This window comes from Leopardus geoffroyi, chromosome D4 (genome assembly GCF_018350155.1).
Source record: "Leopardus geoffroyi isolate Oge1 chromosome D4, O.geoffroyi_Oge1_pat1.0, whole genome shotgun sequence".
Classification (NCBI taxonomy): Eukaryota; Metazoa; Chordata; class Mammalia; order Carnivora; family Felidae; genus Leopardus; species Leopardus geoffroyi.
Window position 1 is genome coordinate 82,947,142 of NC_059342.1, and position 19,514 is coordinate 82,966,655.

General features: G+C 39.2%; 1 protein-coding gene across 15 annotated transcripts in view; it reads right to left on the reverse strand.

Moving 5' to 3' along the window:
* Nucleotides 1-19,514, reverse strand: part of DENND1A (DENN domain containing 1A) — a 512,085-nt gene that overhangs the window by 238,149 nt on the left and 254,422 nt on the right. For 13 of the 15 annotated variants that reach the window (XM_045470412.1, XM_045470408.1, XM_045470411.1 and 10 more), the window contains 2 exons: nucleotides 18,979-19,032; nucleotides 3,682-3,792 (listed from right to left, as the gene is read on the reverse strand). In XM_045470412.1, the coding sequence (XP_045326368.1) occupies nucleotides 3,682-3,792; nucleotides 18,979-19,032 (165 nt within the window). Of the gene's footprint in view, nucleotides 1-3,681; nucleotides 3,793-18,978; nucleotides 19,033-19,128; nucleotides 19,237-19,514 lie in introns of those variants that run through there. The other 2 variants (XM_045470417.1, XM_045470414.1) reach the window with 2 other exon arrangements.

Genomic DNA, 19,514 nt, shown 5'->3' on the forward strand with positions numbered 1-19,514 from the left:
TACATTTTGGATTATTTGGTTAAATTTCTCCCTACTCCAAGATCACAGATATTATTCTATTTTGTCTTCTAGAAGTTTTAAAACTTTGCCTTTCACACTTAAGTCCTTGACGCATTTGAGATTCGGTTTTGCAGAGAGTGTAAGATAGAAATCGTCTCCCTTTTCTTCCCCATGTGGATAATCAATTATTGAAAGCTCCATCCGTTCCCTCAGATTTTACAATGCCACTTCAGTTGTCTATCGAGAGCCCCACACACATGGCCTGTTTCTGCAATGTCGATCCTGTTTCGTCAAGACGATTTGTGTATTCCTGTGCATTACTAGCATCTTAATTACTACAGCCCTACAAAAAATGTTGATATCGGGTAAAGCAAGTTTCCATGACCCATTCTTTTTCTTCAAGTATGTCTTCGCTCTTCCTTGGACTTTTCTGCATTAATTTAAGAATCAGTTTGCCAAGCACTGTGTAAAATCCTAATGGGATTTTCAATGGAACTGTATGCAATCTATATAGATCATTTTAGAGTGGAATGGCATCTTAAATACAGTGTCTTCCTATTCATGAACTTACCATGCTTCTCGGTCTATTGGTGACCCTATGAATCTTCCCTTTTAATATGTTAATGTGGTAAGCTATACGAACAGACTTTTCTAATATTATCAACCTTACATTTCTGGAATAAACCCAACTTAGTTATTATGAATTATATTTTTCATACATTTGCTACCATTTTTTTTAAAACTATTATGTTTATGACTGAGATTGGCTGATAAACTTTCTTTCCTGTATTATCCCCTGTGTGGCTGAATGTCGAGGTTACACAATTATCACAAGAAAAGGTGGAGTGTATTCCTTCTTTCTAGACTCTCAAGAAGTTTGTCTAAGACTGCAGGGATCTATCTGTTCCTCGAGATGTTTGATAAAACATATCTGTAAAACCATCTGAGTGTTTCAGAAAAAAAAGAAATTATATACTGACTCAACTTCTATAAATTAAATGACCTATTCAATTTTTCTTTCTTGATTCAATTTTGATAAATTATGTTTTACCGTCCATTGCACCTTAGTTTTTAAATATGGGCATAACACTGATAACAGTATTTTCTTATTATTTTTAAAAATCTCTGCTTCATCTGCTCTTTGTGCTTGTTGATTTATTCTTGAATTCATTTTAGTTTTGGGAAAGAACAGAAATAGTTTTGTGTGTTTAATCTATTATATTTACCTAAACAAAAAATCACACAGAAGGTACATTCTTCCTTATCTATAAAAAGGAGGCAATACCAGAACCTACCACACACTGTTTTAGTGAGGATTAAATGAGTTAGTAATTGCAAAGTGCTTAGCACAGTGCCTGGCACATATTAAGAGTTCAAAATATCATAATTTTATTATAGGGAATTTAAATTAAATCAATATGATGTCTTTTTGTTCTACTGAAATTTAATACTCCAATATAACAGTAACTGGTTATGGACTACACTTCAAAAAAAAATTTTTAGTGTTTATTTATTTTTGAGAGAGACAGAGACAGAGCATGTGGTCGGGGTGGGGGGGAGGGCCAGAGAGAGAGGGAGACACAGAATCCAAAGCAGGCTCTAGGCTCTGAGCTGTCAGCACAGGGCTCGAACCCATGAACTGTGAGATCGTGACCTGAGCTGAAGTCGGACACTTAACCGACTGAGTCACCCAGCCACCCCTAATGTTTCTTTATTTTTGAGAGAGAGGGAGCAGGGCAGGGACATAGAAAGAGGAAGACAGAGGATCCTGAATAGGGTCTGCACTGCCAATGCAGAGCCCAATGCGGGGCTCGAACCCACAAACCATGAGATCATGACCTGAGCCGAAATCAAGAATCAGATGCCAAACCGACTGAGCCAGACAGGCACCCCTGGACTAGACTCTTTCAACTGTACTTCTATTCTTTTTTCATTTTTTTTCCAAAGTTTTATTTAAGTAATTTCTATACCCAACATGGGGCTTGAACTCACGACCCCGAGAGCAACAGTCACACGCTCCTCCGACTGACCCAGCCAGGTGCTCCCTGACTGTACTTTTATTCTAATTGGCCTCATAAAGACACAGCGGCAATCCTCTAGTTCTGAAACTCAGTCCGGGTGTTCAGGTCCTAAGATTATGAACTGCCCTCCTACTTTAAAATAAAATGCAAAACAAAGCAAGAGGTCTACTCTGGGATGTTTTCCCCTTGAGGGCAAGGGCCATGCTTTTATCACCAAGCATATGCTATGAGCCTGGCACAATGAAAAAACTGTGAGTTCTTGACAAGCAAACACCACCAAAGAAATAATAAAATAATGAAGTTATGATGAAAATCATAAAGAAAACTCTAATAGCCTCACAAAGTTTTCATTATTAGGTGCCTTATAGTAATATGTAAACACTCAACTGATTTTATCCATAGACCCTTCATTAGGGAAACTCTCACTATAAGAAGGTCTTTCTACCCTAACAGAGAGGTACCTGTTAGGCATTCCACTCCCAGTCAATTTCTGTATGTAAGTTTAACCTCAAAAGAAAAATAATACTATAAAGAGATATTGAACTTCAGTTAATAATAAACATGCTCAATTATTTAGGCGGATGTATACTGATGTCTGTGATTTACTTTAAAATGCGTCATAAAATACGATGGATTGATGGATAGCATGTGGGATGGGCAGGTAAATAAATATGTGCCAAAACAAGCACAGTCAAGTGTTAATGGAAAAACCTAGATTGAATTCTATGGGTGTCTACTGTAAAATGATTTCTACTTTCTGTCTTTGAGAATTTTCCTTATGAAATATAGGGAATGATACAAACTCCTATACTTGGCAAGTTAAAAATAAAAAAACTAAAATAAAAATATGAAAAAACGTTTATATTATACATATAGCAAAAGCTATTACAATATAAAAGACCTCATTCCAATTTATTAAAAAACAAAAAACAAGAGTCCTATAAGATAAATGGGAAAAGATATTAACAAAATATAAACAGAAAACAAACCCATGGAAAATATTCAGTAACCTGTAACCAAAGAGAAATAAAGCAAACCTGCAGCACCATTTTATACCTATTTTATTAGCAAAATTAACACACAAATGCATGAACACACACACAATTCTGGCAAGGCTGCAGCAGAAATGGTAACTCATATACAGCTGGCAGCATTCACTATAAACAAATACAGCCTGTTTGGGAAGTGGCCTGGCAGTCCCTAAGTCACAGTGTTCATCAAGTCCTTTGACCTGATGGTCTAACTCATTCAAATACGAACTGCATCCGTCCAAAGCAGCCACAAGATGTTCACTGCAGTATTATCTACTAAAGGATTAAACTATGAACAACCTAGATGGCCATCAAGAGAAGAAAGATCTAGGGAATGATGACACATCAATACAATGGAATATGATGCAGACATGTAAAGAAAATGACAATGACGGAAGCTTATGTGAAAATATGCAAAGTGTTCATGACACGACCAAATGGAAAACTATTTTAACTGATTGTGAAGCTATAAGAATAAATGAAACATGCACTGTAAAGAAACATGAATAATTAATGAAAATGACATGTTGAGGGGATTGTGGCTGATTTTTTTCTAAAATTGTCTTTAATCTTTCTGATCCATCTTTCAATTACAGCAATTAAAAAGCCCATCTCATGAGTCTACTCACAGTGCTGAGTTTGCTGCAGATGATGAGAATCCGGCGTTCATACAGCATACTGGCATACAGATGTAACATGTTGTTTACATCCACAGCCACAAAATATTCTGTCAGATTTCTCTAGGAGAAACAAGAAGGGGAGATCGTAGCTTATTTTGTTTGCTCTTGTTACAGGCGGTATCTAAAAAAGCATGTGAAGCAAAAAATCATCAGAAAGTATACTCTCCTCTGCCCCTGTCCTATTCTTTCCACCTGGGAGGCTGAATCCCACTGTGTGTAAAATCATGAAATGCAAAGTTGGAAGAGACTTTAGAGATGAAGCACTTGTGTGTGGTGACTACAGTTTACGTGAGGTCACAGGCAGCACTGTGTTGCTTTTCTTATCAGTTCCAAAGGGTGAGCAGGACAGGAAGTCTGCAATCTTACAAATGAGGAAACCGAGGCTCAGAGAGGGATGCCAAGATCAAAGAGTCTCATGAGCAATAAAGACAGGACTGCAGCTCCGATCTTCTGACCCCAGATCCTAAGACTTTCCCAATGCACTGCACCATACGCGTAGTCAAGAGAAAGTACCCAAGGACCAAAATGCTTTTGGCACAGAGCCCGTTTCTGTCCAACAGATCCCACCCGCAAAGGCTGGGCACGCTCCTCTCTTGTCATCACTGCTGGCGTCCCCCTCCTCCACAGTTTACACTCTCTGAAAGGACTCGGCAGGAATTGGAGCAATTTCGAAGATTTACAATTTCCAGGTATTTCACTCAAAAGGCAAAAAAAAAATTGCAGACAAGCAGCAAGTGGTGACAAAGCAGTGTTTTAACCAGCTTTTGTCTGTAGCCGGGACTTCATTTCTTTAATTAGTACTCTAGATTGGCCCTCTTTAGGTTTCAGAAAAAATACAATGTGTTTCATTTCTGCAATCCTTTCTATACCCACCTGACTTTAATAATATACATGAATATGTTAATTTCCTCAATGTTACAGGTTTTCAATGCCACACAATATAATCCTCTGAAAATGAAGGGGGTCAGGGAGGGAACACTACTGCCAAGGGGTTGCAATGTATAATGATGAAAGAGCCATAACCCATAAATTCAAGAAAACCAGGTGGATTTTACATGCAAAATAGCATAAAGTGCTTTTCAACAATATTATGGGTTGGGAAAAAGAATGGGCACTTATCTTATGATTTATTGTTGTTTGATTGGAATACCAGGTTAACCAGTGACCTTTATAGTGAGTGAATTAACAGTTCCATATACTGACTACCTACCAAGTACCAGGTACTATAGCAGATACTTTGTATGTGTGATCTTACGCACTTTCCACAAAACTCCAATGAGGCATTTCTCCCCCAATATATAAAGTAAGTCTGAGAGAGATTCAGTAGCTGGTAGAGTCAGAATTTGGACTCAGATCCAACTCCAGAGCCCATATATTTTCCCTTACGTTACATTGACCCACTTAAACATTTTTAAACATCTACAATACACACAGCTTTACATACGTTACTTCATTTGATCTTGAAGCCACTCCTTGAACAGGTATTATCACCTCTACATACAGATAAGAAAACAGAGGCAACAGAGAACATGAAGTAATATGACCAAGGTTACACACTATGTACATATTCAGTCTTGGGTGAGTTTGTCTCTAAGCCTGTGCTCATCGTTTATATCACTAAAAATTGTAGGTAAAAGTTGTATTCAGGAAAGAAAGCACAGCACAGGAACAAAGCAGGATCAAAGTATGCCTGCTGAAAGAGAAACACTGCTGTTAAGAACTGTTATCCCATTTACTGAGTAATCCTTATGTGCTGGACAACAGGTACTTTACCTGTGTTCTCTCTAATCTTTCTCAACAACGCTGAAAAAGGCAGTTTCATTTCCATTTTACAGGTATAGAAACTGAGGCTCAGGAGGGGTAAGTAGTCTGCAAAGGTCACCCAGCTAGAAAAGGCAGAGCCCAGTTTCAAACCCAGGTCTCCTGAATCTGAAACCCTTGCTCTAACCACCACGCCGACTTGCCTCTTAACAAACTTGAAAACCAAAAACAAGAAAGGCAGTCTCAATGAGTCAACAAGTGGATCTCTTGCCCAGTGGACTGAGGAGTGCTGAGCTGATGATGTCAGGGTGGGGTTTGTTCTGAAGACCGTGACATGGCAGAGCTATTCTCGCAAACAAAAATACAAGGCCCTCAGCTGAGCATTTCAGTAAAATGCTTAACTGCTGATGAATTACATAAATTTTTCTTTTAGGAGAGGATGGAAGTAAAAAGAAAATAGAAATGAGGAGCTTAAAGAAGGCCAGAAAGCCCATTAGCACTTTTGACAGATCCAAAGATAACTCTGAAGCCACCAAAACGTGGCCTCAAGAGTCTGCCAAGAAGCTTCACGCTGGGTAGAAATATGTTACACAGCTTGCCGTCCAAATAAGGAGACACAGCGTCAGAGACAAATCCTGCACCTTATTTTGGTGGGAGAAAAAAAAAAAAAATCATAAGGATACTTTTGTGGATGGGGAAGGAAACATTTCTGAAATAAAAACACCACTTGGTTGAGGCATAACCCCCAGGCCCAATCGGGTTCAGAGGGATTCAGGTGCTTGTTCCAAAAACTCTACACAGGTATGTTAAAAATATGTAACATTTAGCCAAATTCTCTCTAAACTGTCATGTACTTTTTTTGGTATTTCTCATCCCATCTGTGCTGATTACCAAGATATTTGTGTCTAAACAGAAGCTGTCTTTCTTATCTGCTTCCTCCCCTGCCTCTTTCCTTCTGGGAAGCCACCCGCCCAGGCGGGTGGGAGTGGGTGGGAGTGGCGACAGCCCCGGGAACTTCACTCAGCCTTGGGAGCACCTGTGGGGCAGAGCAGGCCATGGGAGCACCTGTGGGGCACAGCAGGCCTTGAGAGCAGCTGCAGGGAACATTTACAGTTTCCACCATGCTTCATCTCCGAAGAACACCCCTTGGAGAAAGGGGTTTTCTCCCTTGTGCCTTAAAGGATCCAGTGGCTTAAGCCCCACCAATCCCCAATTTCTCAAACCTGCCATGCCTTTTCTTACCCTCAGGTCTTTACTTCTGTTTCCTCCTCCTAGAATGTTCTTCTCCTCCTTGAGGACACCCATTTACTTTCCAAGACCCAGCTGAGATGTCACCTCCCCCTGGAAGTCTTCCTAGATTCCTCATTTGTCAAGCTCCTCCACTTTGAGCAGGCATGGTGATTGGTCTCTATCTTATAACCACTCAGTTACAAGTAGGTTTCTGTCACTTCACTGAGGTCCCTCTGGGTATAATGACATATCCCATCACCTAGCAGTTTGATGAAAGAATCAATAAGTAGAGAAAGCAGTGACTAAGCCTCCTTAGCTGGACTAAGAGGAACACACCAGCCTGGAAGACAGACAAGGTGGTGTATTAGGAAGAACACAGCATTGACGTCAGAAAACCTGGGTCTGAGTTGGATGAAGTGATCAATGGTGAAGGGCTCATGGAAAACAAAATTGACACTAGCAACTCACAAAGTCAGATAAAATGGCAGGGGGGTGGGATTGGGACTTGTTTAAGGTGTGTGCGGCTCTATTTATTAAAAGTGTAAAGAAATAGGTGGTTTGTTCATCAGGTAGTGGGGGAGGGGCTGCATGCAGAAGCAGGTGTTTATTTCACAGCCAGCTCAATCATATATCTCTGATGAGTAAGACAAGAGTGTAGGGAATAACGAGAAGAGACAACTTCCATAGCAAGTTGTCCTAGGTCAAGACTGCAGCCAGAATATACTGTGAGCTTATACTTATAAAGGACACAAGGTATACCACTCTCCTAGCACTTTCCTTCAGTGGGACTTAATCTTCAACCTCCCATTTCTGTCTCCTGTAATCAGCCAATCAACAAACGTATTTAACTCCTACTATGTGTTTAGTACCAACCTGGGAGCTGGGCCTGCAGAGATTAAAGAAAAGATGATCCCCATTTTCCAGGAATTTAGCCTGGGGATGGCAATGGCATCAGTATGGTGTGCAAAGTACTGTGGTCCAGGCCGCACACACTCCAGGGCCACCTGAGAAGGGCAGATTCAACTTTGCTGGACCGATACGGGAGGAAGGCTTGACAGAGGAGAAGATATTAGGTCTGGGCCTCCCACCAATGGTTCATTCAGTGGACACAGGAAGAAGCATATTCCAGGCAGAGACAGAGGCAAGGAGGAGAGAAGAGCTCTTAGCAGGTCAGTAAAATGAAGAGCAGGGTTTAGAGCAGGGGACATGCTGGGGCAGGAGGACTGGGTGCAGATTCTGTGAGAGCCTAGACTTCCCTTGTGGGTCAGAGGGAGTTGCTGAAGGATCATGATATAATCACATATGTGTTTCAGAAAGATCTTCCTGGAGGTCCTATGGAGGACGCACAGGAGAGGGCAAGCAGGAGGCAGCACAATCAGTTAACAGGCTGGCGCCATATTCCCTGAATGAATGACTACAGCAAAAAAACTATTGAGATGAAAGCTTTGGATATGGATGCGACAGATCTCTGTAAAGTGGAATCACAGGACTTGATAATGAATTAGACCTGAGAAGTGGAGGGGGGAGGAAGAATCTCAGACAACGCCCAGGACTTCCAGGTTACGGAGTATCACACTTGTCCACTTGCCGGGTTTTTTAGCGGGAGAGTCCACTCATTTAATGTGGGATCAGTCCTCCTTCTAAAGAACCATCAATCCTGTCAAGCAAGGTGTTGCCGTTCACCTGGTCTTGGGCCTAGTGTCCTGGATTATAATGCCACCAAGGCTAAGTCTAAATCACCATTCCCTTTATTCCCTGACAATGAATTCTCTGTGTGACTCACCTACTGGGAAGGAAAATCTTGCTTAGAGGGACTATTTCCAGTGTCCAGACTCAGAAGGGTTCAGTTTTCTCAGTGCCAGTATGTTTTTAGGTTTAAGGACATTCTGTTTCCATTCATAGAGCTCAAGCATTATTTCAGTTACATATCAATGATGTGCCTTGTGAGCATTCTCCTATCTGCCTAGCATGTATTATGGGCTTACTCTGTAGGGCTGGGTAGCAAGGATATGAAGCTGACCACTACTTGGGCTGGGAAGGGCTCAGGTCCAAGGAAGGTTTCTAGTCAACAGGGTCAAAACAGCCTTGAAGATGAGTTTCGGAAAAGGCGTGTGCTGCACAAGCTCCTTAGCCTCTCCAGGCTCCCGTTTCTCATCTCTACAAAGAAATGACGGTAAAGGTCCCTTCCAGCCCTAACCCTCTGTGGCTCTAAATCCAGACAAAGAGGAGGGGAAGGCACCTGACAAACCTCATTTCCCCCAGGAGAAGCCCCATAATAGCTGCTTACTTCTAGCCATCCCTGCTGGCTCCTGTGCCGATCCAGGTGGCTGGGGACTTCAGGCTCACTGTGATCCACGCCCGGGGTTAGGAAGCAGGTGGGGGTTTGGGGGGATGGGCCAAGGATGGGAGGGGATATAGTGGAGCTTAGAGAAAAAGCGTCTTAGGTTCAATACCTTGGGGAAATGAGATAATCCCCAAACCAAAGAACCGACTCTAAGCTGGGTACTCCTTGGAGCCTTCGAAACAGATGCTAATCCGCCCCACGGTCTGTCATTTTATTAGTCTTTGTGACTTTCAGCTTCATACACAGTACACATGATAAAGACTTACTGTACTGTGTCTGGAGGAGGCTTCTAAGGCAAGAGGCTTGGTTTTGCCAATGGGTCTTATTTCCTGAAATAACTCTTGCTCAGATTATTTTCCCATAACATAAACCTTTAGAATCCTCAATTGATTTTTTTTTTTTTTTAAAGAATTTAGGTTACTTTAGTTGTGTGGGATTCTTAAAAGGGAATTATAAATTTGCATTCTAAAATAATCTGTGTAAGAATTCCACAAACTCACTTAAGCAATCACATCAGAGAAGTATATTATAGGAAAGAAGGCAGGGTTTACCCAGAGGTCAACTTTTATCCCTCCTATGTGAATGGAAAAACCATTAGAATAAACAATTACCTGACAACCCTTAAGAGCAACAATGGAATTCTCTACAATCTCAGTACTTGATAATAGGCCTTCTAGTACCACCTCAACTTTGTTTATTTTTCAAAGTCACGATGAGTTCATAAATCTTTTCTATATCATGGTACATCTTTTGACAAAGTGGAGCCTGGGCAATGTTATATGTAACTGTCCATCCTAAATGCTTTTCCTGCATCATTAACCACTTGGTATGACACTGACCAGATAATTAAGACAGGTTTGTTTAATATCCCAAATGAAGGTCTATATGATTATCCATTAATCAAAAGTAAACTTCAAAACCTGGGTGCTTAAAAAAAAAAAAAAAAGTCCCTTATACAGCCAGTTTACAATGTTACTATTACTACCCATACCTAATATTATTGTTCCTGATCTGGGATTTCTTTTTAGTGCAGGTCAATTGTTTAAAATTTATAAAGATTTATGCTCATTTGACTATTGCCTGTATAAAATTCACTCCTACATGTGTTATCTTGATGGAGAAAAACCCTGATGAACAATTACCTAGTGATGCTTTTTCAGTGAAAAGGAAGAAAATATTTCGACGCAGAAATTGCAGGATTAATGAGAATTAACTTCAACAGCGATCTAAAAGTGGAAAGAATTTTCTATGTTTGCTTTTCATTAATGTCTTGCAGACACACTGACCCAAAAGCCAAGTGAGAAGAATTGTTATTTTCCCCTTTCCGCGGGGTGGCTGCATTGCTCACTCATTCACTCAGCCAGCCAGCCAACCATTCAGTCATTCTATAAATATATATTGACAATCTACTATGTTCTAGGTAAAGTGCTAATTACAGAGATGCAGCGACAAAAAAATACTAATCCCTCTCATTCTGGAAGGAGAAATGACATTAAACATGTTCACAAAATTAATGACAGAACTGAAACTGCCAATGAGCAATTTCTTAGAAGGGCGTAGGAAGCCATGGAGCCTAAGGCCCAGGGCTCAGCAGCATCTCAGCACTGGGATCAGATTGACCTGCGTGTGATGCCCGGTTTTAGCATTTATTGGCCGGCTGACTAGGGGCAAGTTACTTCAGGTCTCTGGGCTTCATTTCTTCTTCAGAGCAGGGAGAGCAACCACACCACAAGCTGCTGTGAAGATCCCATGACATAACAAATACTGCCTGAACTGATCCATGGTAGGTGTTATCTTTTTCTTACATTAACCGTCCTCTGAAGCTGTCCAGAGCAACAGGATTCTCTGGCGGCAGAATTAAGTTCCGTGTGCCAAAGTCCTTCCATCCTTTTCTTTGCTTATTCTCTTAAGTTCAGTATGCCCCTTAGAGGAGACAGTCAATAAATGTTTACAGAACCCCCCATGTGGTAGGCACTGGAGTCCTGGACTTCATTCCTGGCACCATTTCTAAGCTTCAAAAATTACGGTGTCAGTGGAAGCTGCTAAGAGACTTGTGTGGTCAGACACACACTCCATGAAAGGAAATGATCTTCACAACCCAGAATGTTAGCAAAAACCCAGAGAAAGACAAGCCCCCAGAAGTAATGTGCCCTAGCCCGTAGCCACAACACAGACCTCAAAAGAGGTTAAGACTAGGATTGTAGGAAAGCAAAGAGAAGAAGGGAAAGAAAAGGACCATCAAAAGCTGTATCTCTCTTGCACCAAGCATTGAACTTGGAACTTTACATCCAATGCTTCATTTGTTCCTCCCATTTTTTTTTTTAATTACATAAGGACACTGAGGCTCCGAGAATATATGTAAGTAGTCCAAGGTCCCCAAGTGGTGGAGCCCAGTGTCTGGCTGTGTCCACAACTCATGTTCCTTCCACTACCGCAGACTATGTCATATTAACAACCCCGTGGTTACTGCTTGTTTCAATCTGCAATGCACCAATTTAGTCATTTTAAATTAATCCTTGAAAAATCACCAAGAGATTAAAATGCAAATTTCAACATGGCTAGAGCTCAGTACTGACTCTATGTCAAAAATCACACAAATTGGTCCTACAAAAGTTCAGATTCTCCTTAGAGGAAAAGCGTTCCTGCTTCACTTCATATTTGAGACATGAAAAATAATTTTTTCTCTTTCCTCATGAATATCAAAAGCCAACTGCAGGGAGGCAGGCTGGCGTAATGAAAACAAAATGCTTGGTTTCCTCACCAACCTCAGTCACTACACCCCACTTAGGTACAGACCTTGGGCTGGTAACCTCAGGTCTGTGAGCCCCGGGTCCCTACATATAAAATGGGGCTCACGTCTACCTCTCACAGAGGAGCTGTAAGGATTTAAATGGAACCATGTATGTTAGGAGTCTGGCAGATTGTTTTTATTATTCCCGCTTAGAAACAAACAAGGCCAGCCTTTTACCGATTTGCAAAGGAGGATTTAGGGGACAATGGGTCATACACAGGGAATTGGTTCATTAGTGGCAAAACCAGCAGAGGGAATGCAAAAAAAAAAAAAAAATTTTTTTAATGGTGGGGGCAGTGCAGACAGGAATTGGAGCTGAGGCTATGAAGAAGACAGGTTTGTTTTTTCCTCCTAACCTATTTCTAACCTTAGTTATAGCAGTTTTGAAAATTAAGAAATTATCAGAACTTTCAGGTACCTTAAATTTAAGTTCTTAAGGAATTCTCAGTCCCTAAAATTAAAAAAAAAACTAAAATAATGAACCTCACCTAGGCAATAATTGTTATAACATTATTTATAATAGCAAGACATTAGAGACCATCTAAACGTCTATTAGTAGGAGAGGTACAGTTAAAACACTAGAGGGACTTCCAGTAAAATATGGCAGACTAAACACACATATTTGTCTTTACTTTCTGATACCATCCCTCCCCAATAACCCCCCAGGAAAAGTCACAGTGAAAGAATTTTAAAAGACGTAAACCCCAAAGAACAAGAGAAAAGACATTACTGGAAGAGAGAGGTCAAATTTTTAGAAGCCAGAAAGCAGATGTTACCAAAGAAATGGTTCTCAGGCTGGGTCATTCATCCCAAGAGACATGTGGCAATGTCTGGAGACATTTCAGCTGTCACAGCTGGAGAGGTGTGTGCTACCATCATATCACTACATGATCTCAGGAATGCTGCTAACACCCCACAACACACAAGACCATCCCACACAACAAAGAATTATCTGGCCCAACGTGCCCACAACACCAATCACAGCACCAACTGAGGTTGAAAAACTCATGGAGGGTGACTTGGAAGCTGACAAAGGGCTGAACACAAAAGCTGGGACAGAGGGACAGGGTGCAGGCACAAGCTCAAGCCCAATTCAGGCCACAGAACTCCAAAAAGGCTCAGGAATCAGAGACACCCAGAACCTCTGAAGGTTGGAAAAAGGGTGCCAGTGAAAATAAGATTCTTCTCTCTCAAGAGGCTCACTCTGACACCCCTCCAGCAGAAAGGCACTGAACCTTTCTGGAGGCACTGAACCAGAAAATCTTGGGGACACCAGGTATAGTTAAGGACAGAGGATAAAGCATTAAATAAAAAATGGGAGGGGGACTTAAAGAACACATCCTAAATGTTGATATCCCATAACTCACCACCCTCCTCAGCTTCCAGAATGCTGGTAGGTGAAGCTTATGCTCACAGACACAAACAAAACTTACTAGATCTAAAGAAAAGATTCTGATACTGACATTTGAGAGCTCCCCCGTAGACCCCCTAAGTAACCAGACCTCTGATCCATCATCTACAATAAAGGCCCCAGGTAACAAGCCCCATTCATGAACACAGACCTTCCACTTAGCTTTTTAGCGCCTCAGTCTAAACAGGGCTGGACAGCCACTTGAAGAAAGCCTCTACAATCAAAGATATAGAACGAAACAGAAGAGAGAAAACATTGAAGAAAAAACATGCAAGAAGAACAATTTTTTAAATCTATACACAATAGTCTCAAAGAGACGAGAAAAAAATATTGCACTCCTAAAACAAGATGCCATTAAACAACAAGTTATTGAACAGAACCAAAAGACTCTTCAATAAGAAGGGAAAGAAAAGGACCATCAAAAGCATTGAACTTGAAACTTTATAATCAATTCTTCATGATATCAACAATGACAGCAGAAGAAATTCATCAGGGAAGAAAGACTCATTGGAAAAAGGAAAAGGAAAACTAAAAGGGAATGACAGAAAACAGAAAAGAAAATTAGAGGATCAACACAAAAGTTGAACATCCTACCATAGAGGCCCCAGAGAAAAGAGAAAAGTAAAGAACAATTTTTTCAAAGAAATAATGTGACAACACTTCCCAGCTCTAAAGGACATGAGTTTCTAGACTGAATGAACCCACCAAGTGCCCAGCACAGCAGATGAAAATGAGCCAGAGCAAAGCAAACCGTTGTACAATTTCAGAATACCAGAGACAAATAAAGGATCCTAAAAAATAAATCAGGAATCAGAAAGGCTTACAACTTCCAAGTTTTAACAGGAAAACTAGAAGTCAACACAGTTCCATCTTCAAAATTCTGAAGGCAAACTTCCAACTCATTCTGGAGTAGGATAATCATTCTCAGTGATGGAAAGTTTCAAAATGTTGCCCCCAACACAATACTTTCTGAGGAAACTACTGGAGAATGTTTCACCAGAGGGAATAAAATAAACAGGAAGATGTGAAATCCAGAAACTCTTAATTGACAAAAAGTTGTACAAGAAAGGAAACGCAATCATAATCGAATGTCTCCTTCTGCATGCTTATTTATAAACATTATGGATTTAAAATTTTTCCTGAAGGTAGAGGAAAAATGGGGGAGGGAAAACATGCAAGTGATAAAAAGTTTTTTTTTTTTCTGGGGAGAGAGGGGCTCAGAGATGGTAAAAGACCTAAACTCTCAACTTCCATAAGAAAATTAACAGGTGATATCTGAGACAGAAAAATTAAGAGGTAGCCATATATACACATTGGTTTAAAACACGGACAGAAATACTGCAATTGCTAAAAACTTGAAAGTAGCTGCCTCTGAGAAGTGGAAAGTAAGGAGAATTTGAAATTTTCATCAACAATTATGTGGTACTATATGGTTTTTTAAGGCATTAATAGGCATAATTTTCATAAGAATAGTAATGCCGTTAAATTAAAAAATCATTAAAAAAGGATGAAGTAAATATAAACAGGTTTTAGAATACACTAAACTAAAAAAGTGAGTTGTAAAACAATATGAATAGTATCACATTTATGTCTTAAAAAAATGTCTACAACACACCCAGGTACTCACACATACGACACTGCACATACATAGAGAAAGGCCTAAAAGGTCTGGAAGGACATACAAACTTGAGGGAGAGTGGGACTAGGGGTAGGGGACGGACAACGGTAATTCATTTTCTATATGTACTTCTTACTTGTTCAATGTTTTTTATAACAAAGATATCCTGTAACAAATTTTAATGACAAGGGTAGATGTCCATAATGCACTGTCATAAAAAAAAGTTGACATAAAGGTGTATATATTTGGTATGATCCCCACTGTGTTTATTTTTCTAATGTACATTTATTTTTGAGAGAGAGAGAGAGAGAGACACACACACACACAGACACAGAATTGAAGCAGGCTCCAGGCCCTGAGCTGTCAGCCAGAGCCTAACGCGGAACTTGAACTCACGAACTGTAAGATCATGACCTGAGCCAAAGTTGGACGCTTAACCGACTAAGCCACCCAGGCACCCCTCCCCACACTATGTTTTTTAAAACGTAGCTTCTAAAACTGTTTTTTTTTTTTTAAATCAAGAGGACACTTTTATCTCAAAGTATTATCTAATTCCTACTTAAGCGGCTAGAAATAAACTTGCTATGAATAAAGCAGGAGCAGTGACCTGTGCTCTGGCCAGCCAGACACCTATCTCCCCCCGGCCATCCAGGGTCCTACAGCAACCTTGGGGCTCTAGGCTGCATAGTGTGAAAACTAGTACTATTGTAAAGAGGAAGGAAAGAAAAATTTGGAATGTGACTTTCTCTGAGATATGGGATTACAAGTGGTTTTTTCTTTTGCTTTTGTATAATACATATACGTACATACCTTTCCTATGATTTGGAACAGTTTACATAGTATCTGTTCCTTAACATGCCTATACAACCACCTAAAGCTGGCACATTTGTAACAGCAGGGTGTAGAGATGGCCAAAAAATCTTCATTAATCTTTTCAAGTTCTGGTTCCATATTCATATTTCCTGTTTCTTAGGTTGACTTCAATCACTTATATTTTTCTAGAAAATTTTCTACTGCCTGTTCCAAATTTATTGCATAATTTTAATTTTACTTTAGTTTTCTTTTCAAAAATTCAGTTTTTAAAAAGTCTTATTTTTCAATTCTACTTTAACAACATTTTTTACCTAAACCGTAATTCATTTTTCTACTTTGGCTTTTTTATTGCTATTCATTTTCCAGCTTTTTGAGCTAAAAGTCAAGTTCATTACTTTCTAAGTTTCTCATTTATAATAAAGCATTAGAAGCTATCAGTTTCCCCCTGAGGGTAGTTTTAGCTGCATCCGTTGGCTTTTTGTTGTTTGTGTTGTTACCATTAATATCTAAATAATACACAACTTTAATGTTTTATCCTCTTTGACCCAGTCACTATTTCAAGTAGATGATTATTTTTAAATTTTTATTTATTATTAATTTCTAGTCGTATGCATTGCCATAAAAGAGACTGGCCTGTAAGACTTTGAGTTTCTCTCTTTAAAAGTTTTCAGTGTGATCTGGGACATAAACGATTTCTATAAATGTTTCATAGCATTTGAAAATAATCCCGCGACAAACAGCCTTTTGCTATTTGTCCACAGTAAGACCCTGCTTCTTCTCTTCCACAGGATTTTTCTAGTTCTTTTTTGGGTTCTTCCATTGTCTACTTACTGACTGCTAAGTATCCATAATCATCTCCTTTATGTTGTGGAAATTCCTGAAATTTTCTGGTGCATGGCAGCTCCCTCTGGAACTATATTTTATAGTTCTTTTGTCATTTCCATGGAATTTTTTGAGAGGTGAAAGGTAAAATTGTGGGCTCGAAGTGTAGCACAGCATATGAAGGCTCATCTCTAGAATCAGAAAGACCAATGTTTGAACTCTAATTCTACTACTTCTTGGCTGTAGAATCTTGAACATGTTACTTAAATTCTCAGGGCCTCTTTTTCCATATATAAAATAATAATTATGATAGTTAGCAACTAAGCTTATTAAGAGTGGTAAATGAAAAAATGCAGGTAATCACTGAATACATCATTTGACAAGCAGCAGTACCCAGTAATATTAGCTATTGTTGCTGAAATGGGAATGACAGTCCAAACTTTTTACTACTTAATGTCAAACAAAAAGAAAACAGTGTTTTACACCAGAGCCTGATCATATAGATAATAAATTTTATGGATATATTTGATAGTCCCAACTAAGATGTTTACCTAAGGACAATTCTACAGTCTAATAACTTCATTAATAAAGCATGTTTACTTGACACTTATAATTTATCTGTTTTACAGACATTTAAAAGAATTTCCTTTCTGTGCATCTGTAGTAGTTATAAAGAAATATACCACTTATTCCAGTACTTTAATAATCAAATATATACCCAAAAGAATGAAAAGCAGGGACTTGAACATCTAGATGTTTGTACACCAATGTTCACAGCAGCATTATTCACAATGGCCAAAATGTAGAAACAACTCAAGTGTCCATCAATGGATAAACAAAATGGAGAGGGCTGTTATGCCTACAGTGGAATATTACTCAGTCTTAAAGAAGGAAGTTCTGATACATGCTCAACATGGATGAACCACAAAGGCGTGATGCTAAATGAAATAAGTAAAACACAAAAGGACAAATATTCTATGGTTCTACTTAAAAGAGATACCTAATCAAATTCATAGAGAGAGAGAGAGAGAGAGAGAGAGAGAGAGAGAGAAAATAGTGGTTGCCAGGGGATGAGAGGAGAGGGTAAATGGGGAGTTGATTTTTAATGGGTACACAGTTTCAGTTGGGAAAGATGAAAAAGTCCTGGAGATGAATGCTGATGATGACTGCACAACGATGTGAATATATATACACTAATGAAATGTATACACAAAGATGGTTAAAATGGTAAATTAGATATTATATATATTTTGATACAATTTTAAAAAAGTAATCAAGTGCCTACATGGTGGTGAATCTATATTTAATTCAACATAGTATTATTTATTTATTTTTAAATGTTTATTTATTTATGTGTTTATGTATTTATTTATTTTGAGAGAGAGGGAGAGAGAGAGAATGAATGAATGAATGAATGAATGAATTCCAGGCAGGTTCCAATGTGGAACCTGATGCAGGGCTCGATCCCATGAACCATGAGACCACAACCTAAGCCAAAATTTAGAGTCAGACACCCAAACGACTGAGGCACCCAGGTGCCCCTACATAGTACTATTTATAATCGAAGTAAAACATTTTGGAAATATGTCTTAAGGCTAGATACATAATTCATCTTGTTCAGAGGGCAAACATTAACCTCTGCTCCCTCAGACTCAAGTTCACTGCTCCAAACTCTTTAAGAGGTGGGACTGGAGGGGCCTCACACTCATACCCACAAATATTTTCTTTCACTCTCTTAAAAGCGAATATAGAACCATAGTATAATTGTACTTGAGTAAACCTACCTGAATAAAAAAATCTTTACAGGAAAGTTCTTCATATAGAAGCATTTTCTTTATAAGAGAAAAACTAAAAACCACCTAAATATACAACACTAAGGGAAGAGCTAAGTAAACCACATAGCAAATGAAATACTATGCAACCACCAAATATGATTTTTATGAATAAGATAGACAAATGTTTATGCAATAGGTGATTTTAACTATGTGAAACATACATTCCCAAAAGAATAGAATGAGACATCAACATGTTAATAGGGGATTACCTTTGAGAAGTATGAGTAATGATCCCTCCTTGTCTTTACACTTTCTCTTCCTTTCAAATATTCTCTATTTGCCTTTGCTTTTGTAATGCATTATTTTTATAATGGGAAAATGTATCCTTTTACTTTATTTTAAAACTAAGTAGAGGCGCCTGGGTGGCTCAGTCAGTTAAGTGTCCAACTTTGGCTCAGGTCATAATCTCATGGTTTGTGAGTTCGAGCCCTGTGTCAGGCTCTGTGCTGACAGCTCAGAGCCTGGAGTCTGCTTTGGATTCTGCGTCTCCCTCTCTCTCTGCCCTTCACCTACTTGTGCTCTGTCTCTCCTTCTCTCAAAATTAAATAAACATTAACAAAAATAAAATAAATTAAGTAAAAAACAAGACGAAAAACTTAACTTTTCTCCCCAAGTACTCACATTTTCAGGTATGCTGGGAAGTTCTCTGGTATCAGGCACAGTAAAATAAGAATGCTGGAAAAGAAAAGCAAATGCTATTTATTTTTGTAAACATATGCCACAAGCACATTACTCAGAAATCCAGGAAGGGATCTGAAGATAGTTCCTTACTCAATTGAGGAAAGTTTCACTCATAGGAAACGACCACAGAATATTTTCTTTGGATAATGTTGGATTACAGCCAGACATGTTAAATCATCAGTTTGGTAGACGGAATTCTTTTCTATGAGAGATGAACATCTTTAGGAGATATAAATGAACAGCTCAACGAGGTTAAAGGCTAAATTCCCCTACAATGTTTGCACATTTCTGAACACATGAAAGCTGCAGGCTTCATAATTTATTGTTCAATGAGGCAAGTGGACTCAAGGGACCAAGTATCACTAGGTTCACTCAGCAATGGTCTTACCAACCAAACCTGCCATTTCATTTTAGCATCTGAGGTTATATCCATATACAAGCTGCAGGCAAAATCTGCCCCGAAGGCCCAAGTGACG